Below are 18,572 nucleotides of genomic sequence, written 5' to 3'. Positions count from 1 at the left end.
AGGTTAATATTGAAAAGGGCTGTGCGTTCTAGTGAGTGAATCTAATATATAGATTCTGTAATTTGAATGCACTTTTTGCTATAAATAGATTCATTTAACCTTCATTTCAAACCTTATTAGTTTCAAGTTTGAAAAAAAAGGTTGTCCTTAATGGCAACAATTTTTTACCTCTGGAACAATAAACATGCAAATAAAAGCTAATATTAACTAAAGTTGGCTGGTTGCTGGTATGCAAACATACATTCGAGCAATATCAAACAAAAACCCCACAGTTGACCCTGCTCACCTTCTTTTCTTACAAAAGAAAAGTGTGGGAGAAAAGCACCCTCGCCCGTTAAACGTAAAGACATGTACTCTCTCTCTCCCCCCAATTTTTTTAGGGCATATTAGGTTTTATTTTTTTACATCGAACTTAGGAACTTTGATAATCAGTTAGCTAGTCAAAGTGTATGCATCCCTAGTTGTATAAAATTGAGCTTATGAAACTATGATCATCATAAATCTTTTTATATAACATTGATTTTCTAGTAATTGATGATATGTTGCAAGAGAAGTTAATGGTCAAAGGATGCTGCGCATTTTTCTCTCTCTAAATTTGGTCAAAGCTAAGACGACCTATAATACAGAGCGGAGCTTTGCTTAGGAAGATCCAGAAATTCACTGTGTTCATGGTCTAGAGTCTAGACAACATAATGCTAACAAATTGTTGTACAATGAAAAAGTCTGGTACTCATGTACTTCCTCTTCTCTTCTTTCGGAATTCACTCATGTGCTTCCTTATCTTCTGTTCGGAATCATGTCGTTTTTTGTCGCATAACGATGTAGTATGTTGTTACGATCTCCACCAATGATCTTGATAAACATGTCAGAGAGAGGAAAAGATTGGCAAGAAAAAGAAGAGAGTACCACCGCAGTCCACTGATATACTCTCTCCAATTGCTTCAACGTTCTTCGGCAGACTTGAAGAGGTACTTCTGCAAGATATTTTAACCAATACTGGCTCACAAAGTCCAATCTGATGACATACGCCAGATATCTGTCTAATCTCTGAATTGTTTCATACAAAGTAACAAACGTGCATCTTCTGCGTAATCTAATACTCCTACCGTTTCCGCCCTCACTCACACAACCTATAAAGAGTGGCAAGTTTGGTAATTGGTTCGTCAGACTCAGACAGACCTGCACCCAAAACCAACCACCTCTCACCTACAACATGAGCTAACCAGTCGCCATCAGAGACCTTCAGAGGATCGATCTCCCTCCAACCAAGAAACGCTTGTGTGCGAAACAAACCTTCCCAACCCCACCCGTCGTCCGCCTCACTTCACCGCGTCGGGATCAGCCCGGATCCGATCAACCGCCGCTCGCCCTCCCCCTGTGCGACACCGATCGAAACAATTATCAATGGTTCCTGTCACAGTTCTCCCAATCCGGCCTTTTCTTTCCCTGAAGCTTTCCGTTGCCAAATTAGCAAATCAACATCTCACTCTCTGTTTTTTTAATTCAAAAGTCGTGGACGGATTGGAACCGAGAAGAGATCATCTGGTTTTATTGTTGTTTGGCCAGTACTGAAAAAAGAATTCACTGGTACTGCCTACTGGAGCTTGACAGCTTCCTGATAACGGCTACATTGCAACCACCGCCACCTCTACCACCACCGCTCCCCCCTCCGTCCTTAGACGTCCCCGTCGCCACTCACCATTTCCCCCCACGATTCCTGCCCGAAACCTATCCTGCGGCACCAACCAGCCCCGTTCCTCATTCAAACTCCATTTCCGCCCCTCGCAAAGCACCGTCCGTTTCGGCAATTCCTTGGCCCGGAAGCACGCTCCTCTGTACATGCGACATGCCTTGCGAGCTGCTAATGTAATGCCCACTCCTACTCGGTTTGCGTTGTCCTCCCTTTACTTCTTGGCCAAAGCCCCATAGCAGGTGGCGCGTCTCGTCATCCTACTTGGCTCCCAAGAGATCGTCTCCTTCTTTACCCTTGATCCTCCTGGCTCGCCTGCACTGTGTACTGCACCTCCGTGCCCTCCCGTCCACTCTCGTCCTTGTGCTGCTGACCATCCAACATCCTCCTCCGTGATCGGTGGCGCGCCGCGGGCGGTTCATCGATCGGTTCAGGTCAGCGTTGTTAATTTGCTTGTTCATCATGTTTTTTTTTGCCATTCTGAGAGGAGTGTGAGTGTCCATTATGAAGACTGAATTGGTACCATGCCGTGTGTTCTATGCGCTGATACTTGCAGTGGTAGCCATTCTTGCAGCTACAGGGCATGTGCTTTTCTGGTAAAGCGTGCTGCCCCCTGTGTGCCTTGGGCCGGAGCAAGGAATATTTCTGAATTCTTGATCACGGGAAGGTATCGACGAACTAGATGCATCAGAAAGTTCCCGCGTGAAGATCTTCACGCGACAAGCCGAGAAATTTCTTGGGTAGTGATTCCACTGCCCTTAAGTAGAAATGGAAAAGGGAGGGTTCAAGATGTTCAACATAGTCTCATCCTGGAACAAGAGGAGGAGAAGCAGATCACTTGATCAGCTAAATCCATGTGAGCGAACAATTTTATTTTTTTGCCTTCTGTATTATATGCGTGAGTTTGCAAATTGCAGGTGTGCAGGAGTTGGAATTTTGATGATCTGAGGAACATCCTCTGCAGGGGTGTACAAGCCGGCCGAGCTGTGGCAGGCGAAGGAGCAGAGCCCGCCACCGAAGAAGCGCAACTGCACGATGGTGTTCACGCTCAAGGAGATGGAGGAGGCCACCAACATGTTCAGCGACCGGAACCTCATCGGCAAGGGCGGCTTCGGCCGGGTTTACAGAGGCGTGCTCAAGGATGGCCAGGTGCTTTTCACCGATTCCCAGTCATTTTCCCTTTCTGTCGGCGCGGGCTTCATTTTCAGAATTTGTAGAGACACGCTAAGGTGTTTGCTTAAGCTCACACGTTGATGTCAATTTGTCCTTTAGTAGCTTTCATCCGAAGCATTTCGAATTATCGGCAGTCTTAGCACCAATGATTCAGTTTGGAAGAGAAGTTCATTTTTTGTTGCATGTATTTGGCATGCTATTTTAATTTTGTTGGCGATGGCCATCTGACCTGGATGTGATACGTCCAGCAGAAAGAAACGATCAGAGTGGTGTGACGTTTTGTCTTAACATCCACTCTCAAGAAAACAAAGTGGCAACCACCAGTCAAAATCCATCAAACTTTGATTGTCAATTTCTCATGATAAAAGTAAACTTGACACCCAAGTTTTGAGCAAAAACACTAAGCATGTTTTTCGTTTTCAGTTCAGAATTTGTATGCAGTAGCATCCAGTCAGTAGTTTCGTACTTAAGTAACTATACAACATTCCACTTGCAATGTTCAGAAATCGATTCTAACAGTATGAAGTTTCTGCTGGATGTGAAGATCGTTGCGATCAAGAAGATGGACCTGCCCACCTCCAAGCAGGCCGACGGCGAGCGCGAGTTTCGGGTAGAGATCGACATCCTGAGCAGGCTAGACCACCCCAACCTGGTGACGCTGATCGGCTACTGCGCCGACGGGAAGCACCGGTTCGTGGTCTACGAGTTCATGCCCAAAGGCAACCTCCAGGACATCCTCAACGGTGACACCAAGCATCAATTTTTTCCTCTTCCAGTTGCAATGCCACAATGAGAAAAAATGTCAGTGTGCCTGGATGTTCACAAGTTGCTTCCTGATAAGTTTTTTCTTCTTCAGGCATTGGGGAGGTGAAGATGGACTGGCCGCTGCGGCTGCGGATCGCGCTGGGCGCGGCGAGGGCGCTGGCGTACCTGCACTCCAGCACGGCCGTCGGCGTCCCCGTCGTCCACCGGGACTTCAAGTCCAGCAACATCCTCCTCACCGAGCACTTCGAGGCCAAGGTAGTTTCAGTTTCAGTTACCATTGGTACCATCATTCTAACAATCTCTGCTCAAACTGAAAAACTTAGGGGTACCCGCTGAACTTTTATCACCTATCACATCGGATGTTTGATACTAATCAGAAGTATTAAACATAGTCTAATTACAAAACTAATTGCACAGATGAAGTCTAATTCGCGAGACGAATATATTAAGGATAATTAGTCCATCATTAGCAAATGGTTACTGTAGCACCACATTGTTAAATCATGGACTAATTAGGCTTAATAGATTCGTCTCGCGAATTAGACTCCATCTGTGCAATTAGTTTTGTAATTAGCTCATGTTTAGTCCTCCTAATTAGCATCCGAACATTCGATATGACCCTGCTAAAGTTTAGCGGGGGGGTGTTTGGATCCCGGACTAAACTTTAGTCTCTGTCACATCGAATGTTTAGATACTAATTATGAGTATTAAAAATAGACTATTTACAAAACCCATTGCACAGATGGAGGCTAAACGGCGAGACGAATCTATTAAGCCTATTTAGTCCATGATTTGACAATGTGCTGCTACAGTAACCATTTGCTAATGATAGATTAATTAGGCTTAATAGATTCGTCTCCCCGTTTAGCCTCCATCTATGTAATTAGTTTTATAATTAACTCATATTTAGTCCTCCTAATTAGCCTCCAAATATTCGATGTGCCACGGACTAAACTTTAGCTCCAGGGGCTAAACTTTAGCCCTGTCACATCAGATGTTTAGATACTAATTAGGAGTATTAAATATAGTCTAATTACAAAACTAATACACAGATGGAGGCTAATTCGTGAGACGAATCTATTAAGTCTAATTAGTCCATGATTTGACAATGTGGTTCTACAATAACCATTTGCTAATGATAAATTAATTAGGTTTAATAGATTCGTCTCGCGAATTAGTCCAGGAGTTCTACAATTAGTTTTATAATTAACTCATATTTAGTTCTCCTACATAGCATCCAAACGTCCGATATGACAGGGCTAAATTTTAGCCCTGGTATCAAATAGCTGCTTAGGGGCCGTTTGGTTCCTCTGACTTATTTTTAGCACCTGTCATATCGAATGTTTAGATACTAATTAGGAGTATTAAACGTAGGCTATTTACAAAACCCATTACACAGCTGGAGGCTAAACGGCGAGACGAATCTATTAAGTCTAATTAGTCCATGATTTGACAATGTGTTGTTACAGTAAACATTTGCTAATGATGGATTAATTAGGCTTAATAGATTCATCTCGTCGTTTAGCCTCCATCTGTGCAATTAATTTTATAATTAACTCATATTTAGTCCTCCTAATTAGCCTCCAAATATTAATGTGACACGAACTTTCCCTTAGTCACCTCAGCATTGCATCGCTGATCGAAACCCTGTCAGATCTCGGACTTCGGGCTCGCCAAGCTGATGCAGCAGGACCAGGACCTGCACACGACCACCAGGGTCCTGGGCACGTTCGGCTACTTCGACCCCGAATACGCGCTGGTAACCATGATCTTGCACATCCAGTAGTTTTCAGGTTCTTGACCTCTTGTCACTGACATATGTCGATGCCAATTGCCAATGCTGTGTCCTCTTTTGCAGACGGGGAAGCTGACGCTGCAGAGCGACGTGTACGCGTTCGGCGTGGTGCTGCTTGAGCTGCTGACGGGGCGGCGGGCCATCGACCTGAGCCAGGGGCCCCAGGAGCAGAACCTCATCGTGGGGATCCACCAGGTGGTGGGCGACCGGAAGAGGCTGCGCCGGGTAGTGGACCGGGACATGGCCAAGGGATCCTACACGGTGGAGTCGGTGTCCATGTTCGCCGGCCTCGCCGCGCGCTGCGTCTGCTTCGACAGCGCCGCCCGGCCGTCCATGCCGGACTGCGTCAAGGAGCTCCAGTTCATCATGTACGCCAACATGAAGATATGATATGATCACTCTCGCTCGGGTCTGGACTCTGGAGGGGACGCAGAACACGCGTGGGTTTTGAGACAGAGGGCGCGGCTGCTGGTGGATTGGAATTGCAGGTCTGCAGCTTTTGTCCGATTGATTGAAACAAAAATCGAAGAGGGTTGATCCTATGATGATCGTGATACTTGTACAGGGTTATAGTAATTTCTCATTGCGATAAGATTGCACTTCGGTCTACAAAAGAGGAATGCTTTTTTTTTTTACTTTAGAAAGAAAAAATGGATACCTAACAATAAGGACTCTGTTTGGGACCGCAAATTCTATGAGATCAAAGAGAGATCTCACTTTGTATGTTGTCGTGTGCAAGGAGCCAAGGATAGTTGTGCAAAGAGTCGTCCCCCTCTAATTAAATTGTGCCACATGTCATGCACAAATGGCCGGCATATTTCGTTATCTCATCTCAGCGTCTATCTGAACTTATCTCAAACACAACATTAAATATTGTGGAAGATATATAAGAGCACCTCCAGTGTATGTGAAAAGCGAACCGAGGGCAGCGCATACCGAACCGTGGACATTGGAGCGTTCGATGTTCAACTTGTCAGAGCCAAAATCGGCTGAGCTTGATTAAAAGTCACTGCCGTTTGCCCTCCTCTCCGCATCCCACGCGCAAAAATGAACGCGTGTTGTGCAGCGCGCGCCCGGCAGCGGTAGGAGGAGCGCTCCGCTTCAGCCTTGGCTCCGCGCCGCTGACCGGTGGGTCGTGTTGCAAGCCGTGGCCCGCTGTCAGCTGCTTGTGGCTCGGTGTGGGCTTGGTGTCGTGCTGTCCGGCGATAGGGTGGGCTGCTGCGCGCACGCATCCTTGCCCACCCTGCGTTTGGTTAGCGGTGCCTCGCTTGCGAGTGGGGCATAGACTACCGTGGGCCTGTGGTTAGCGGAGGGGCTCGGTCATCCGCTGGTGCCAGCGAAAGCACGGGGCTCGTGGTGGTGGAGCGGCCGGGTAGGGTGGGCGCCGACGCTGACCCACCGTGCGGCGCCCAATGCCGCTGACCGGTGGGGTCGCGTCTACGGTGGTCCCGCTTGGCAGTGGGTGGGTGCAGGCACTCGCTCCCACCCTCTCCTCTTTCCTCGAGCCGCGCCGCCATCACCCCGCCCCGCACTCTCCTCCCCACGCCGCCACCGCTCCCGCGGCCCACCCTCTCTGCTAGCCTCCATGGCCACGCGGAGGTGGATCCGGCCTCCCCGCGTCGTGCCGGTGCTGACCGGGAGCGCGTCGTGTACCGCCGCCGCTGCCTTCCCACGCGGCCGTGCCCTACTAGACCTGCGCCGCTGGATGCTCTTCCCGGAGGGCTTCAGCCGGTTCCTGAGCCACCACGCGGACAGCGGCCATGCCCGCTTCTTGGACCTCTTCGCCGCCAGCGACGGCACCTTCGTCTGCGTTCCCCTCCTGGAGCTCAAGAACCACTGCATCCTCGACTCACCCGACGGCCTCCTCCTGCAGCGCGATGGGGACACCACCGACCACCTCTTCCACTCGTTTGCCTGCGACGTCGTGGACTTCCCAGACATCGATCACCTCCCCCACCAGCTGCACGAACTGGAGTGAGCTCACCGTCGACCCTGTTAGCGAGTATCCTAGCACGTAGGCCAAAGGCACTACGTAACTACCAGGTGAGCTGCGCTCGCCACGCACAATGCACGCCATCCGCTCGATGCGCTCGCTCCACGTCCATCACCCGTAGGAATAGCTCAAGCAGTTAGGCTCTCAGGCTCTCGTGAATGTGTATAAGTATCACAGTACAATTCATTGTTCATCTCCCTGAGCTCTTGCTTTCTTCATGGTATCAATGACTGACGTATCTAACGACCTCTCCAATCCGTTCGCTGCCCAACCTTGCGCTGCCATGGCTTCTCCTTCCCACTCCTCAGACTCCTCTGCCTCCTCTGCCACCGCACCGCAGCCCACTCCAGCATCCGTCGTGCAAACTATCAACATCAAGTCCCATGTGCCAATGATGCTCGACATGGCCGAGCCAAACTACACCCAGTGGAGGTGCTTCTTTGACTCTGTGTTGGGCAAATTCGGCCTTGAAGACCACATGCACTTGCCGCCGATCCCCGCCCGCGTGACGCCGACTGGGTGCAAAATGACCATAGCATCGTCAACTGGCTGTACACCATAATGAACAAGCCCATCTTCGACAACGTCTACAAGACGCGGGCCTCCGCGTTCCGCATCTGGATAGAAGTCGAGGGCATCTTCCGTGACTACGAACTCCAGCGTGCCGTCTACCTCGAAGCAGAGTTCCGCAGCATTCGCAAAGGCGACTTCTCCATCTCGCAGTACTGCTCCAAGCTCAAGACCCTCGCCGCGCGTTGGCCACCCCGTCTCCGAGCCGTCCCAAGTGTTGAACCTCCTCCGTGGTCTCCACGCCAAGTACCGCCACCTGAAGCCAATCATCACCGACAAGTCCCCGCCGCACACCTTCCAGAGCGGCCGCTCCTACCTGCTGTTGGAAGAACTTCGCTACGAACACGACACCAAGCATGATGAGAACCAGGCGTTCATCGCCAGACACGGTGGCTCCTCCGCCACCCAGCCGCAGCACACTGACGGATCTCCATCCTCCACCACCGGCAACTCCAACAACCGCTACAAGCCCAAGAACAAGAAGCAGGGCCGTGGGGACTCCAACAGCGCTCACTCTGCGTCCATCACCCGTAGGAATAGCTCTAGCAGTTAGGCTCTCGGGCTCTCCTAAATGTGCATAAGTATGTAATGCATATGATCAATACAATTTGTTATTCATCTCACTGCTTTCTTCAGACCCCTTTATCAAATGAGCTATGGATCCTGATCAGATCTAACCATATGGCTTGCCTCCCTCGCGCATGGTGGATCTGCTTCCACGAACCAACGAAGGTGCTCTCCGGCTTCACAGGATGGATTGGAGGACTAACGGCGGTGGGCAGCACCCCAATGACGGTGACACGGTGAGGCGTAGGGTGTTACTGGTGCTCCAGTGTGGAAGGCCATCCTCAAGCCGGGCCATCTACGACCTGGTAGGTAGCCTCGAGACCTGCTGCAGATCCATCGCGTGGCGGCTCCCTCCACGGAAGTGGCCGCGTGGGCGGCGATGCTTGAATGTTTAATACTCCTAATTAGTATCCAAACATCCGATGTGACAGGTGCTAAACTTTAGCACGTGGGAGCCAAACAGGCGTGTTGTTTGAGTTTGCCAATTCAAACGCGCCCGACAGCCGCGGCGCGCCATGCCGTTCACCAGTGCTAGACGGCGCGCCCCTCCCCTCTGCTCTGCGCACGTATCACCGTCGTCCGCGCATTCAGAGTGACCCTGGGCCCAGCATCGAACCATTGAGCACCGCAGCAGAGCCATCTGATGATGATGCTAGCAACCTGTCCAACGTTCCTCACCAAGCGACGCCAACGCAGGGTTCGACGGCCACGTCGTGGAGCACCACAACATGTCCATCTGGCGACGACGCCAACAACCCGTCCAACGCTCCTGAGCAAGCAGCGCCAACGCAGGGTTCGACGGCCACGCCCGGTCGCGCACAGGCGTCAGTGAGGAACGATGATGAATGCGACGCGGCCCAAACAAAGGCCGCAGCTTTCCTGAACAACATCCATTTGGCTATGCAGCCCCCCTCATGGACAGGCCGCCACCCAGAGCGCCAGTCGAGAGCGCGACGCCGACGATAAGACGAAGCGGCCGCCTCGCCAGCCAGCCGTTGAACATCACTGTCTGGCCTTCAAAAAAGGGTGAGGTGCTCGCCATGCGCAAATTAGGGGTAATTGACCGCAATGACGATGCTGACCATGTGGCCGCAAAGGATTTCGACAAGTTCTTAAGGACTACGATGCAGCCGCAACACTTTGTAGCGCTCAGAGACATCTTTCCACTGGCCAATGATCTCACTGATGATCAGCTCATGCAGATCGCGGCCAGCTCTGGAACGGTGAGCGCATGACCATCGGCGCGACAAGCAACACAATCGGTCGTGGTCACGCTCCATGGATACGACGAATCTCAACATATTGGTGTGGAACATGCGTGGCTTGAACGCGCGCTACCGCCGGGTTGCTTTTCGCTCAGTACTGAGGGACGCGAACGCCTCCACCGTATGCGTCCAGGAAACGAAGTTCCAGTTCCCAACAAACATTGACAGCCACGAAGTTCCAGTTCCCAACAAACATTGATAGCCAGGTGAAGGGCGTGGCGGAGTTTGAGGCTGAGCGGGACAAGCTGATCAAAACCACTGAGAGGAAGAAGATGAAGATCAAGAAAAAATACATAGAGAAGGAGGTGGACCTAGAGAAGGAGCTGGATGCCGCCATGACGGACCTGATCGGCAAGCACAAGCCGGACACCTTCCAGGCCATATGGTGTAGTGCAGGTGCTAAACACCTCCCCCTCTTGGGTTGGCCTACATCAGGAGGGGCACACCCATAGTATTTCCACGCTCCTCGTGTAGTTGATTAGTTGTATAATTCCCTGTATAATCATTAAGGGGAGAATGTTCGGTGTACGTACGCCCGGTCGGCCCGTGACGTAACAACTTCTCATTGTTACTTTTTTCTTAATACAAAGATACGCAGCTCTCCTGCGTATTAAAAAAAAAAGCAGCGTGGGCGGCACCACCAGGGGGTGCGGTCACACCCTGACGGCAGCAGACTTGTATGCTGGCCGCGCTCAAAGCTCCGCTTGGCAACGGTTAGTTTATAGTTGCATCTTGCTACTTTTTTTAGATGACTGCCTGACTTTGCATCTGACGAATGGACTGAATGACATTGTGGTTCGATGGTTTTTAGACAGGCATAAATCCCATTGTGATCTTGACATGTTTTAGTAGAACAGCCTCCTTTCAAGTTTATCAATAGATCTTGACATGTGAGAATTACAGTAGTATGCCAATATTGCCTATTTGCCTTTCAGTGTACAATCTGAAAAAGAACTAATGTGCTTGATAGTATGTGTATTAGTCTTTGCAGAAAAATTGGAATTGGTGCTCCAATCATGCATAATTTGTTGTAGTATGTGAGAATTTGGAGCTGTCGCGCAGTAACCTCTGTGTAAACATCCTGGTCCCCCATTTTTTAGGCAGTAGGGTAGAGGTTGGCATTGCTTGAGATGGAAATGTACAAATGATACTCATTCTGGAAAGAAACCACTGATTATTATTGCAATAATGAGGATCCTGATATTAACAAGGAACTCAATGACAAGAAGCAGTTTTATGGTTGGTAGCAGTTACTTTCCTTGACTGTAGACTTATATGCCATTTTCCAACACAAGTATAACTTGTTTCTCCTGTGCTGTAACACATCAAAAAGTTGCACTATTATGTATCCCTGAGGAAAACGTAAGTGAAAGACAGTCCCATTTACCATGCCCTCACTCCATTATTTGCATAGTTTCACCTGTTGGCTGTTGCACTGCTCCAGTGCACTATTTACTGCATGCCGATATGTATCCATTGCGACCTTTTTATTGTTGCCGGTACCAAAACAGCCTTGGTAATAAGAGGATTGAATCATTTGATACCGGTAACGATTAAGTGGCTGAGGAAACAACAGTTCAAATGGCATCCTCTTGAGGCACTAGGTGTAAAATGTTTGCGACTTGTAACGATATTTTTCTCATGTGAGTGCAATTACATTTTGTTCATACGAGTAACTTTTGCACGTTACCAGTTTTTTTCTATTCGTACCTCACAAATTCTACCTGCAATTGTTTTACTTTGGTTCCGTTTACCATTAAGAAGGCTCATGGTTTTCCTTTTATTTGAGCTGCAGCATTCTACTGTTTACCAGTGCCTATGTTCATCCATAATCTTCCTTTATGTTTCCCTAAGGTTTTTGAAGAGTACGTTAATTATATGCAGAGCATAATTTAATTTTTTTAGCTTTGGTGTAATAGGAGCTACAGATTCATGTCTTATTCCTAAGTCACATAAAAGTTTCCTAATAATTAACCTTTCCTGTTTCAACTAAAGAGATCTGGAAAAATCATAGACCCTCATGTTTTATCTATATACAGCTCACTTTTAGGATTTATGAAGCAATAAATGTTATTTTTTTATAGTTTCATTCCTTTTCAGGTTGTTTGGTTGCCTGAACCCATGAACCTACACACTAGCCTGGTAGGTTCTTTAGGTAAGCTCAATCCCCTGGAGTTGAATTAGAGCATTTCCTTAAGTTTTCTTGATGAGTGTTGGCTTCATTGTTCCTTTGTTTGCCTGCCTCTGTTTATGGAAAATGCTAAATAATAAGGAAATCAATAGTTGGACTGTTGTGTGATCATAGCAAATATTGATGTGCCATGCCCAGCGGCAATCATGTTTCTATTATTTTCAATGTTTATTATGTCCGGTAGAAAGCGTTTTGCTGTTTTACTTGAACCTGCTATCATCTATGTAGCCTGTGTTTGATAAAATGCCTGCATAGTGTGGGGTGAACTATAATTTTTCACATAACAGCGGGTCCTTTTGGAATTTTCACTTTGGCACCCTTGATTGATGCAGCAAAAAATATTTCATGAGGTGTCGAAGATGTCAAGGCCACTTGTTGCCCCCACATACTCCAAATTGTGAATAGATTTCACTTTTTTTCCCATTGTTTTTGCACACATCATTCCTGAAAGAATCTAACTCCGATATACACTGTCCTGAATCTTTTTTCCATCTCTGAATCTGTATCTACACCAATAGTAAACTTGCATTTTTTTTTCCCATTATATTAGCATATGACAAAAAATATAGTCTGTATATCTGGTTGCTTATTCTATCTTCTTGAATTATTTTTACTCAGGTTGAACAGAGCAACACCAATGGCTCCGTAGAGATGATAGACAGGGTAATAGGTTCCTCGACCTAAATAAGGGGGTGTTTGGATACACTCCACTAAAATTTAGCATCTGTCACATTGGATGTTTGAATGCTAATTAGGAGTATTAACATAGGCTAATTACAAAATTAATTGCACAGATGGAGTCTAATTCGTGAGACGAATCTATTAAGCCTAATTAGTCCATGATTTGATAATGTGGTGCTACAATAACCATTTGCTAATGATGGATTAATTAGGCTTAATAGATTCGTCTCGCGAATTAGCACAGAGTTATGCAATTAGTTTTATAATTAGCTCATATTTAGTCCTCCTAATTAGCATCTGAACATTCGATATGACACTACTAAACTTTAGCATCTAAGTATCCAAACGTCTCTCGCCCCTCAAGTCCATGAGATACTCTGTTTCTATTGTGATTGTATGATAGGGCCCGGGTGGTAGGCCGGATAGGCCACTCTGCCACTCCGCTCCTTCCTTGGATTCGGCGAGAACCACGTCGGAGTAGTGACAGTGGTGCAGCCACCTCTGATCAGAACAGGTACTGAATTGTTTACGACAATTCTGTATTAGCAATGCAATTTCTGAATTGTTTATGACACATGCTATTTCGTATGACACATGTTCCGTATGACACGTGCTATTACAGATGCAATTTCTGTATTCTCCATGACACATGCTAAAGAAAGTGGTGTGGCAATTATAAAGTGATTATACAATTACATGTCATCCTGTTTTTAGAAACGGTTTAGTGAAATGCAGAAGGTAGCAAACGTGAGTTTCTTCGTACTCCCTCCATTCCAAATTATAACTCATTCTAAAAATCTTGGAGAGTCAAAGCATCTCAAGTTTGACCAAAATTATAAAGAAAATTATAAAAATTTATAACATCAAATAGGTATACTATGAAAATATAATTGATAAAGAATCTAATGACACTTAGTTGACACCATAAATGTTATTATATTATCATATAAATTTGGTCAAACTTGAGATACTTTGACTCTCCAAGATTCTTAGAATGACTTATAATTTGGGATGGAGGGAGTAGCTACCAGCTAGGTTGTTTGGTAGCTAATGCATACTTGTTGCATGTAGATTTATGGTGCTCGAATGTGCTGTAATATTGATGCTCCAAATACCGGATAGATACTTGATAATAGGATAGATGATAGATTGGTGCTGGGATGTAGCCATGGTGATCGGATGTGCTATATGTAATATTGATGATTAATATGCTGGACAAACAACTGATGGATAGGATAGCCTGGTGTTCGGATGTGCTGTAATAATCATAATTTAGATGTCGAACAAACACCCGATGTCTAGTATAGCATGGTGCTCAGATATGCTGTAATATTCATGATTCAAATGCCGGATAGACACCTATGTTAACATGTTGATGATGTGCTTACTACCAGATGATGTGGTAGTTTCGTGTTGAATTTATCTAATACCATACCATGTACTCCCTCCATATTCACGAAGAAAGTCGTTTTGGACAGCGACACGGTCTCCAAAATATTACTTTGACTCTTTATTTTTATAAAAATATTTATCAAAAAGTGATATATGTATAGTTTTATAAAAGTATTTTTCAAGACAAATCTATTTATATGACTTTTACATTTCCAAACTCAACAACTTAAAAGTTATTCATGATTTATATTTTCAATGTTTGACCCAAAACGACTCCCTTCGTGAGTACGGAGGAAGAATATAGTTTGTCGCTGCTTGCGTTTGATTGTTCAAAGGTAGGACGCGCATCGCCGAATGTTCTAGTAAAATAATATAGCGTCGCCTCCTCGCCCTTGACTATGTCTCCTCGGCTTCCGTCTCGAGCCCGCGCGCATGACCTCGCCGTCGATGGGGTGCTGTCCTGTACCTGACCGAGGCGGCCAGCAGCACCGTGATGCCCATCGACGCCACGGGTTCTAGACTTCTAGTTCGCCGGCTGTCCCTAGCCCGAGAGCAAGCGGCAGGATTCATGCCCGGAGTAGAAAAATTGAGGAGAGAGGGGAAGCAGGATGGGAAAAGAAGCGGATGACCTGATCTACTCGCCACTAGGATTACTTCCGGGATTCATGACCGGAGTAGAAAGATTGAGGAGAGAGGGGAAGAAGGATGGGAAGGAGGAAGAGGAACGGAAATTTCCGGCTGCTCTCGCGAGGAAGACGGACGGAGGGAAGTTTATTTGTTTTTTTAAGGACGTGGGTCCCACAAATTGGTGTTCACACTAGAGCTACCGAACCAAAGTTCTGTTCGGCTTCCATGGATCTCAACATCCGAACCAGGACTGGAGCTGCTCTAAGAATCCCCTGCAGAGAAGTACAGTATATAGGATTTTTTTTTAGGGTAACAGGTAGCTTTTTATTCAATCAACCGATCGTTACAAAGAGAAGCCCGAATAAACTCGGGAGCTTCATGAAACCAAACCGATTCAGAAAGTTGATCGGCTGACCTTGCTAGAGAATGTGCTACCTCATTACAGCTTCTACTAACATGTATGAAGGAAAAGGCAATAGAACCTTTGGCTGCCTGCTTGATGTCCTGAATGAGCACAGCAACCTGAGAGCGATCTTTGCCCGTCGATTGGAGTTTCTTGACCACCGAGAGACAGTCAGAAGCAACAATCACGTGATTGTATGGAAGTGCTGACACGAAGTGCACTGCGTGCCTCAAAGCAGTTGCCTCCGCCACTTCTGGTTCAGTGATCCCATTGAGCCCTTGCCTGCATGCATCCAAGAAATTGCCATTGTGGTCACTAAACCGATGCCCATTCGATTTGATTCTGCAAAAACCGCTGCATCAACATTCACCATAACCCGTACTTCCGGCGATGGAGCCCATTTTTTCGGCCTAATAGGGCCACACCTTTTGGAAACAATGGGTTTATAATTATGCGCATATCAACATAAGCTCGGATTTTTTTCAACAATGCAGTGAGGATGTAGCTGTCCTTCCCCATTCCTAGCTCCATTCCTAGTTTCCCAAATGTGCCACAGAGTGATTGTCATAGTCGTTGCTTCCTCCTCTGTAGATGCGGCTAAGTAGTCAAAGAGCCACTGTCTAGGTGAGCAAAAAATTTTGAGTCGTCTTCTCAAGCCACTTTTTGCCTTTAGCTCTTTCCAAACCTCTGATGCATATTGACAGGTCAGAAAGGCATGAGTTACATTTTCTTCTCTTCCACACTAGCAAGTGTCTAGAGCCGGAATATTCCTACTCTTCAAGTTCTGACCAGTAGGGAGACAATTGTGTGCAAACTTCCACAATCAATTTTCATCTTTGGTGGTGCCCTTACTGCCCAGAGTTGCTTGCATTCTTTTGCTGTGCAAGATTGATTTGATGTATTTCCTTTGCCATTGGAACTTGTTGACAGGAAGAAGGCTTCATTTCTAGCAAGAAAATAGGTAGATTTAACTGTAAACAACCCTGATCTTGTATGAGGCCAAGATGGAAAATCATTCCCAGCGTATATGGGAATTAAGGATTACGCTAAAAAACACCGCCTAACTAAACAGAAATTATTACGGTCCACTCGGCCCAACCAAACCACAATCTCCACGTAGCCCAACTATCCAGCCCAACTCCCCTGACAGGCCCAGAAGGCCAGCACGCGGCGCTGAACTTTCCAAGTTGCCATCCGAGCGCAAGGGGGTCCAGACGCTCTGTCCCTTGCCTTGCCTTTCACAGACGCCAATGCCGAGCTCGGACTTGGGCACTTGGCCACCGGCCACCGTCATCTCCGATGATACATGGTATATTTAATTATTTACCATCTTAGAACGATCACTTCTTGATTATGCCAATTTTAGAATGGCACCTGCATATTTGCCACCGGAGAGAAGTTTTACAAACACATTTGTCATTTTCTCCGACATAGCATGCCAAATCACCCCTCCACGCTGGAATCGTCAAGCGAAATAACTCCCATACCCCTGGCCTTATCCTTCTACTCCCGCGTGCCGCATCCCGACGGGTGGGGTCAGCTGGTTCATGGGCACCATCGCCGGCGTCGAGGTCGCTGACCCCACCCGAGAGGATAAGGACAGGAGTACGGGAGTCATTTCGCATGGTGATCCCAGCGTGGAGGGGTGATTTGGCATGCCATGTTGGAGAAAATGGCAAATGTGTTGGTAAAACTTTTTTCGATCGAATACCGTGGCTGGTGAAGTTTTGAAGTTCTTTTTCTAATATCCGTTGAAAATTTGTGTGCTATTTGGGGGATTTATTCTTCTACTAGGGTCCCGTTTTCTTCCACTGACTTATTTTTAGCATGTGTCACATCGAATGTTTAGATACTAATTAGGAGTATTAAACGTAGACTATTTAGAAAACTCATTACATAAGTGGAATCTAAACAGCGAGACGAATCTATTAAGCCTAATTAAGCATAATTAATCCATCATTAGCAAATGTTTACTGTAGCAACACATTGTCAAATCATGGACTAATTAGGCTTAATAGATTCATCTCGCCGTTTAGATTCCACTTATGTAATGGGTTTTGTAAATAGTCTACGTTTAATATTCCTAATTAGTATCTAAATATTTGATGTGACGGGTGCTAAAAATAAGTCAGTGAAACGGGGCCTAGGAGGTCAGACAATATGAGCGCCTAAGAAAAAAAAAGTCGAATTTCACCTAGAAAAGAACGATTCCGAAACGAAACAATCCTTTCTTTTTTTTTTCTGATCATAGAGGAGCGTTAAAGAAGAAACTAAGAATAAGAAAGAGGAATCTTATGGCAAAATAATTAAATATCCACCGATATATACTCAGATCAAGCAAAAGCACCCACACGCCATCGCGCAGCGGCAGCCAGCAAGAACACCTCCGCGCCCTTCAGCAAGATCCTCGAGCCAACTCGGCGGCCGGCCGTTTGAGGGGAGAGAGAGGGAGGAGGCGAGGAGCTTTTGCCTTCTTGGCGCGCACAATGGAGAGGTTCGCCGCCATGGTCAGCAGCCGCCGGGCCGCCGCCGACCCGGCTCCGGCTGCGGCACCCGGCGAGGAGGAGGTGAAGGAGAGTGGCAAGAGGAAGCTGACGGCGGAGGACGAGGCGTACCTGAGGATCCAGCTGGAGGAGATCGTCGTCGTCAAGAACGAGGACGTCACCCGCCTCGCCGCCGCGCAGGGCAACAGCAACCTCGGCGGCTCAAGCGCCCGCGCGTGTGCGCCCGGCGCGGCCGCGGCGGCGGCTCCCGACGGGAGTTCGACTGCGACTGCGGCGGCGGCGGTGGCGGCCCGGGGCGCGTTGTCGACGACCGTGGGCTGGATCGTGGGCTCCAACTAGAGGGTCGCTGCTGTTCCTCTACTTCGTCAGAGGATCTATCGAGCTGGTGAGCCGAGGTCTAGGGTTTTTTTAGTAGATCTCAATCTTGCTCTTGTTCTTGGAGGCGAGGGGATCGGTTCTTGCGATCCAACTGGTGAACTTGCATTTGTCTAAAATCTCCTCAGTTGTTGCCAATTCGGTGGATTATTTGGCTTTGCCGCTACAATTTGAGTTGAATGATGCGTTACCTAAACTTGGCGTGTTAATTCGTGTTCTTGTTGTCATGGAAGCAGAGATCACCGCCGACAGCTAACAATGCCCCAGGTTACCAATTTTGAACTCAAATAACATTAACAAGCAATCAAATCATTTGACGTCTAAAGGAATCTTCCTGGGCCTCGCACAATAAAACCACAAGCCACACACACGGTAGGAGGATATGATCGAGCAAAACTTCTATAGGATGTTTAGTTTGAACGGAACTCGCCTCAAGATGCCAATTGCGATGATCCTGGACCTAGGAGAAAATAAATTGGTGCTGCGATTACGGCAAGAAAAGAAGATATTTAATTCATCTGACCATATAAACGAAAAATGTTGTAAACTAGGGACTGTTTTGATGTGGCGATAAATTTGCT

The 18,572-nt window shown here is 47.1% G+C and overlaps 2 protein-coding genes across 4 annotated transcripts; both read left to right on the top strand.

Annotated features, from left to right (window-relative positions):
* Window positions 1-1,656: 1,656 nt before the first annotated feature.
* LOC117842316 (probable serine/threonine-protein kinase PBL28) lies at window positions 1,657-6,248 on the top strand. Of its 3 annotated transcripts, none has more exons than XM_034722714.1 (7): window positions 1,657-2,124; window positions 2,265-2,546; window positions 2,655-2,839; window positions 3,408-3,606; window positions 3,720-3,883; window positions 5,283-5,387; window positions 5,487-6,248. In XM_034722714.1, the coding sequence occupies exons 2-7, from the start codon at window positions 2,459-2,461 to the stop codon at window positions 5,811-5,813; spliced, it is 1,068 nt and encodes a 355-aa protein (XP_034578605.1). In that variant the 5' UTR covers window positions 1,657-2,124; window positions 2,265-2,458; the 3' UTR covers window positions 5,814-6,248. The 3 variants fall into 3 exon arrangements, with proteins under 3 accessions (XP_034578605.1, XP_034578606.1, XP_034578607.1); XM_034722715.1 differs by having other exon boundaries at window positions 2,253-2,546; XM_034722716.1 differs by having other exon boundaries at window positions 2,247-2,546.
* An 11,158-nt stretch (window positions 6,249-17,406) lies between these two features.
* Window positions 17,407-18,187, top strand: LOC140222063 (uncharacterized). The gene has a single exon (XM_072292208.1). The coding sequence runs from the start codon at window positions 17,599-17,601 to the stop codon at window positions 17,953-17,955; it is 357 nt and encodes a 118-aa protein (XP_072148309.1). The 5' UTR covers window positions 17,407-17,598; the 3' UTR covers window positions 17,956-18,187.
* Window positions 18,188-18,572: the final 385 nt, after the last annotated feature.

Source organism: Setaria viridis, chromosome 2 (genome assembly GCF_005286985.2).
Source record: "Setaria viridis chromosome 2, Setaria_viridis_v4.0, whole genome shotgun sequence".
Classification (NCBI taxonomy): Eukaryota; Viridiplantae; Streptophyta; class Magnoliopsida; order Poales; family Poaceae; genus Setaria; species Setaria viridis.
The sequence above is the reverse complement of the archived record's forward strand: the minus strand, read 5'-3'. Positions and strand labels throughout refer to the sequence as shown.

Bases quoted from the DNA above. Each gene is read 5' to 3' on its own strand.
- LOC117842316 (XM_034722714.1), top strand. From the start codon at position 2,459: ATGGAAAAGGGAGGGTTCAAGATGTTCAACATAGTCTCATCCTGGAAC. The intron at 2,840-3,407 runs GTGCTTTTCACC...CTGGATGTGAAG, and splicing joins GCGTGCTCAAGGATGGCCAG to ATCGTTGCGATCAAGAAGAT. The intron at 3,607-3,719 runs GTGACACCAAGC...TTTCTTCTTCAG, and splicing joins CCTCCAGGACATCCTCAACG to GCATTGGGGAGGTGAAGATG.
- LOC140222063 (XM_072292208.1), top strand. From the start codon at position 17,599: ATGGAGAGGTTCGCCGCCATGGTCAGCAGCCGCCGGGCCGCCGCCGAC.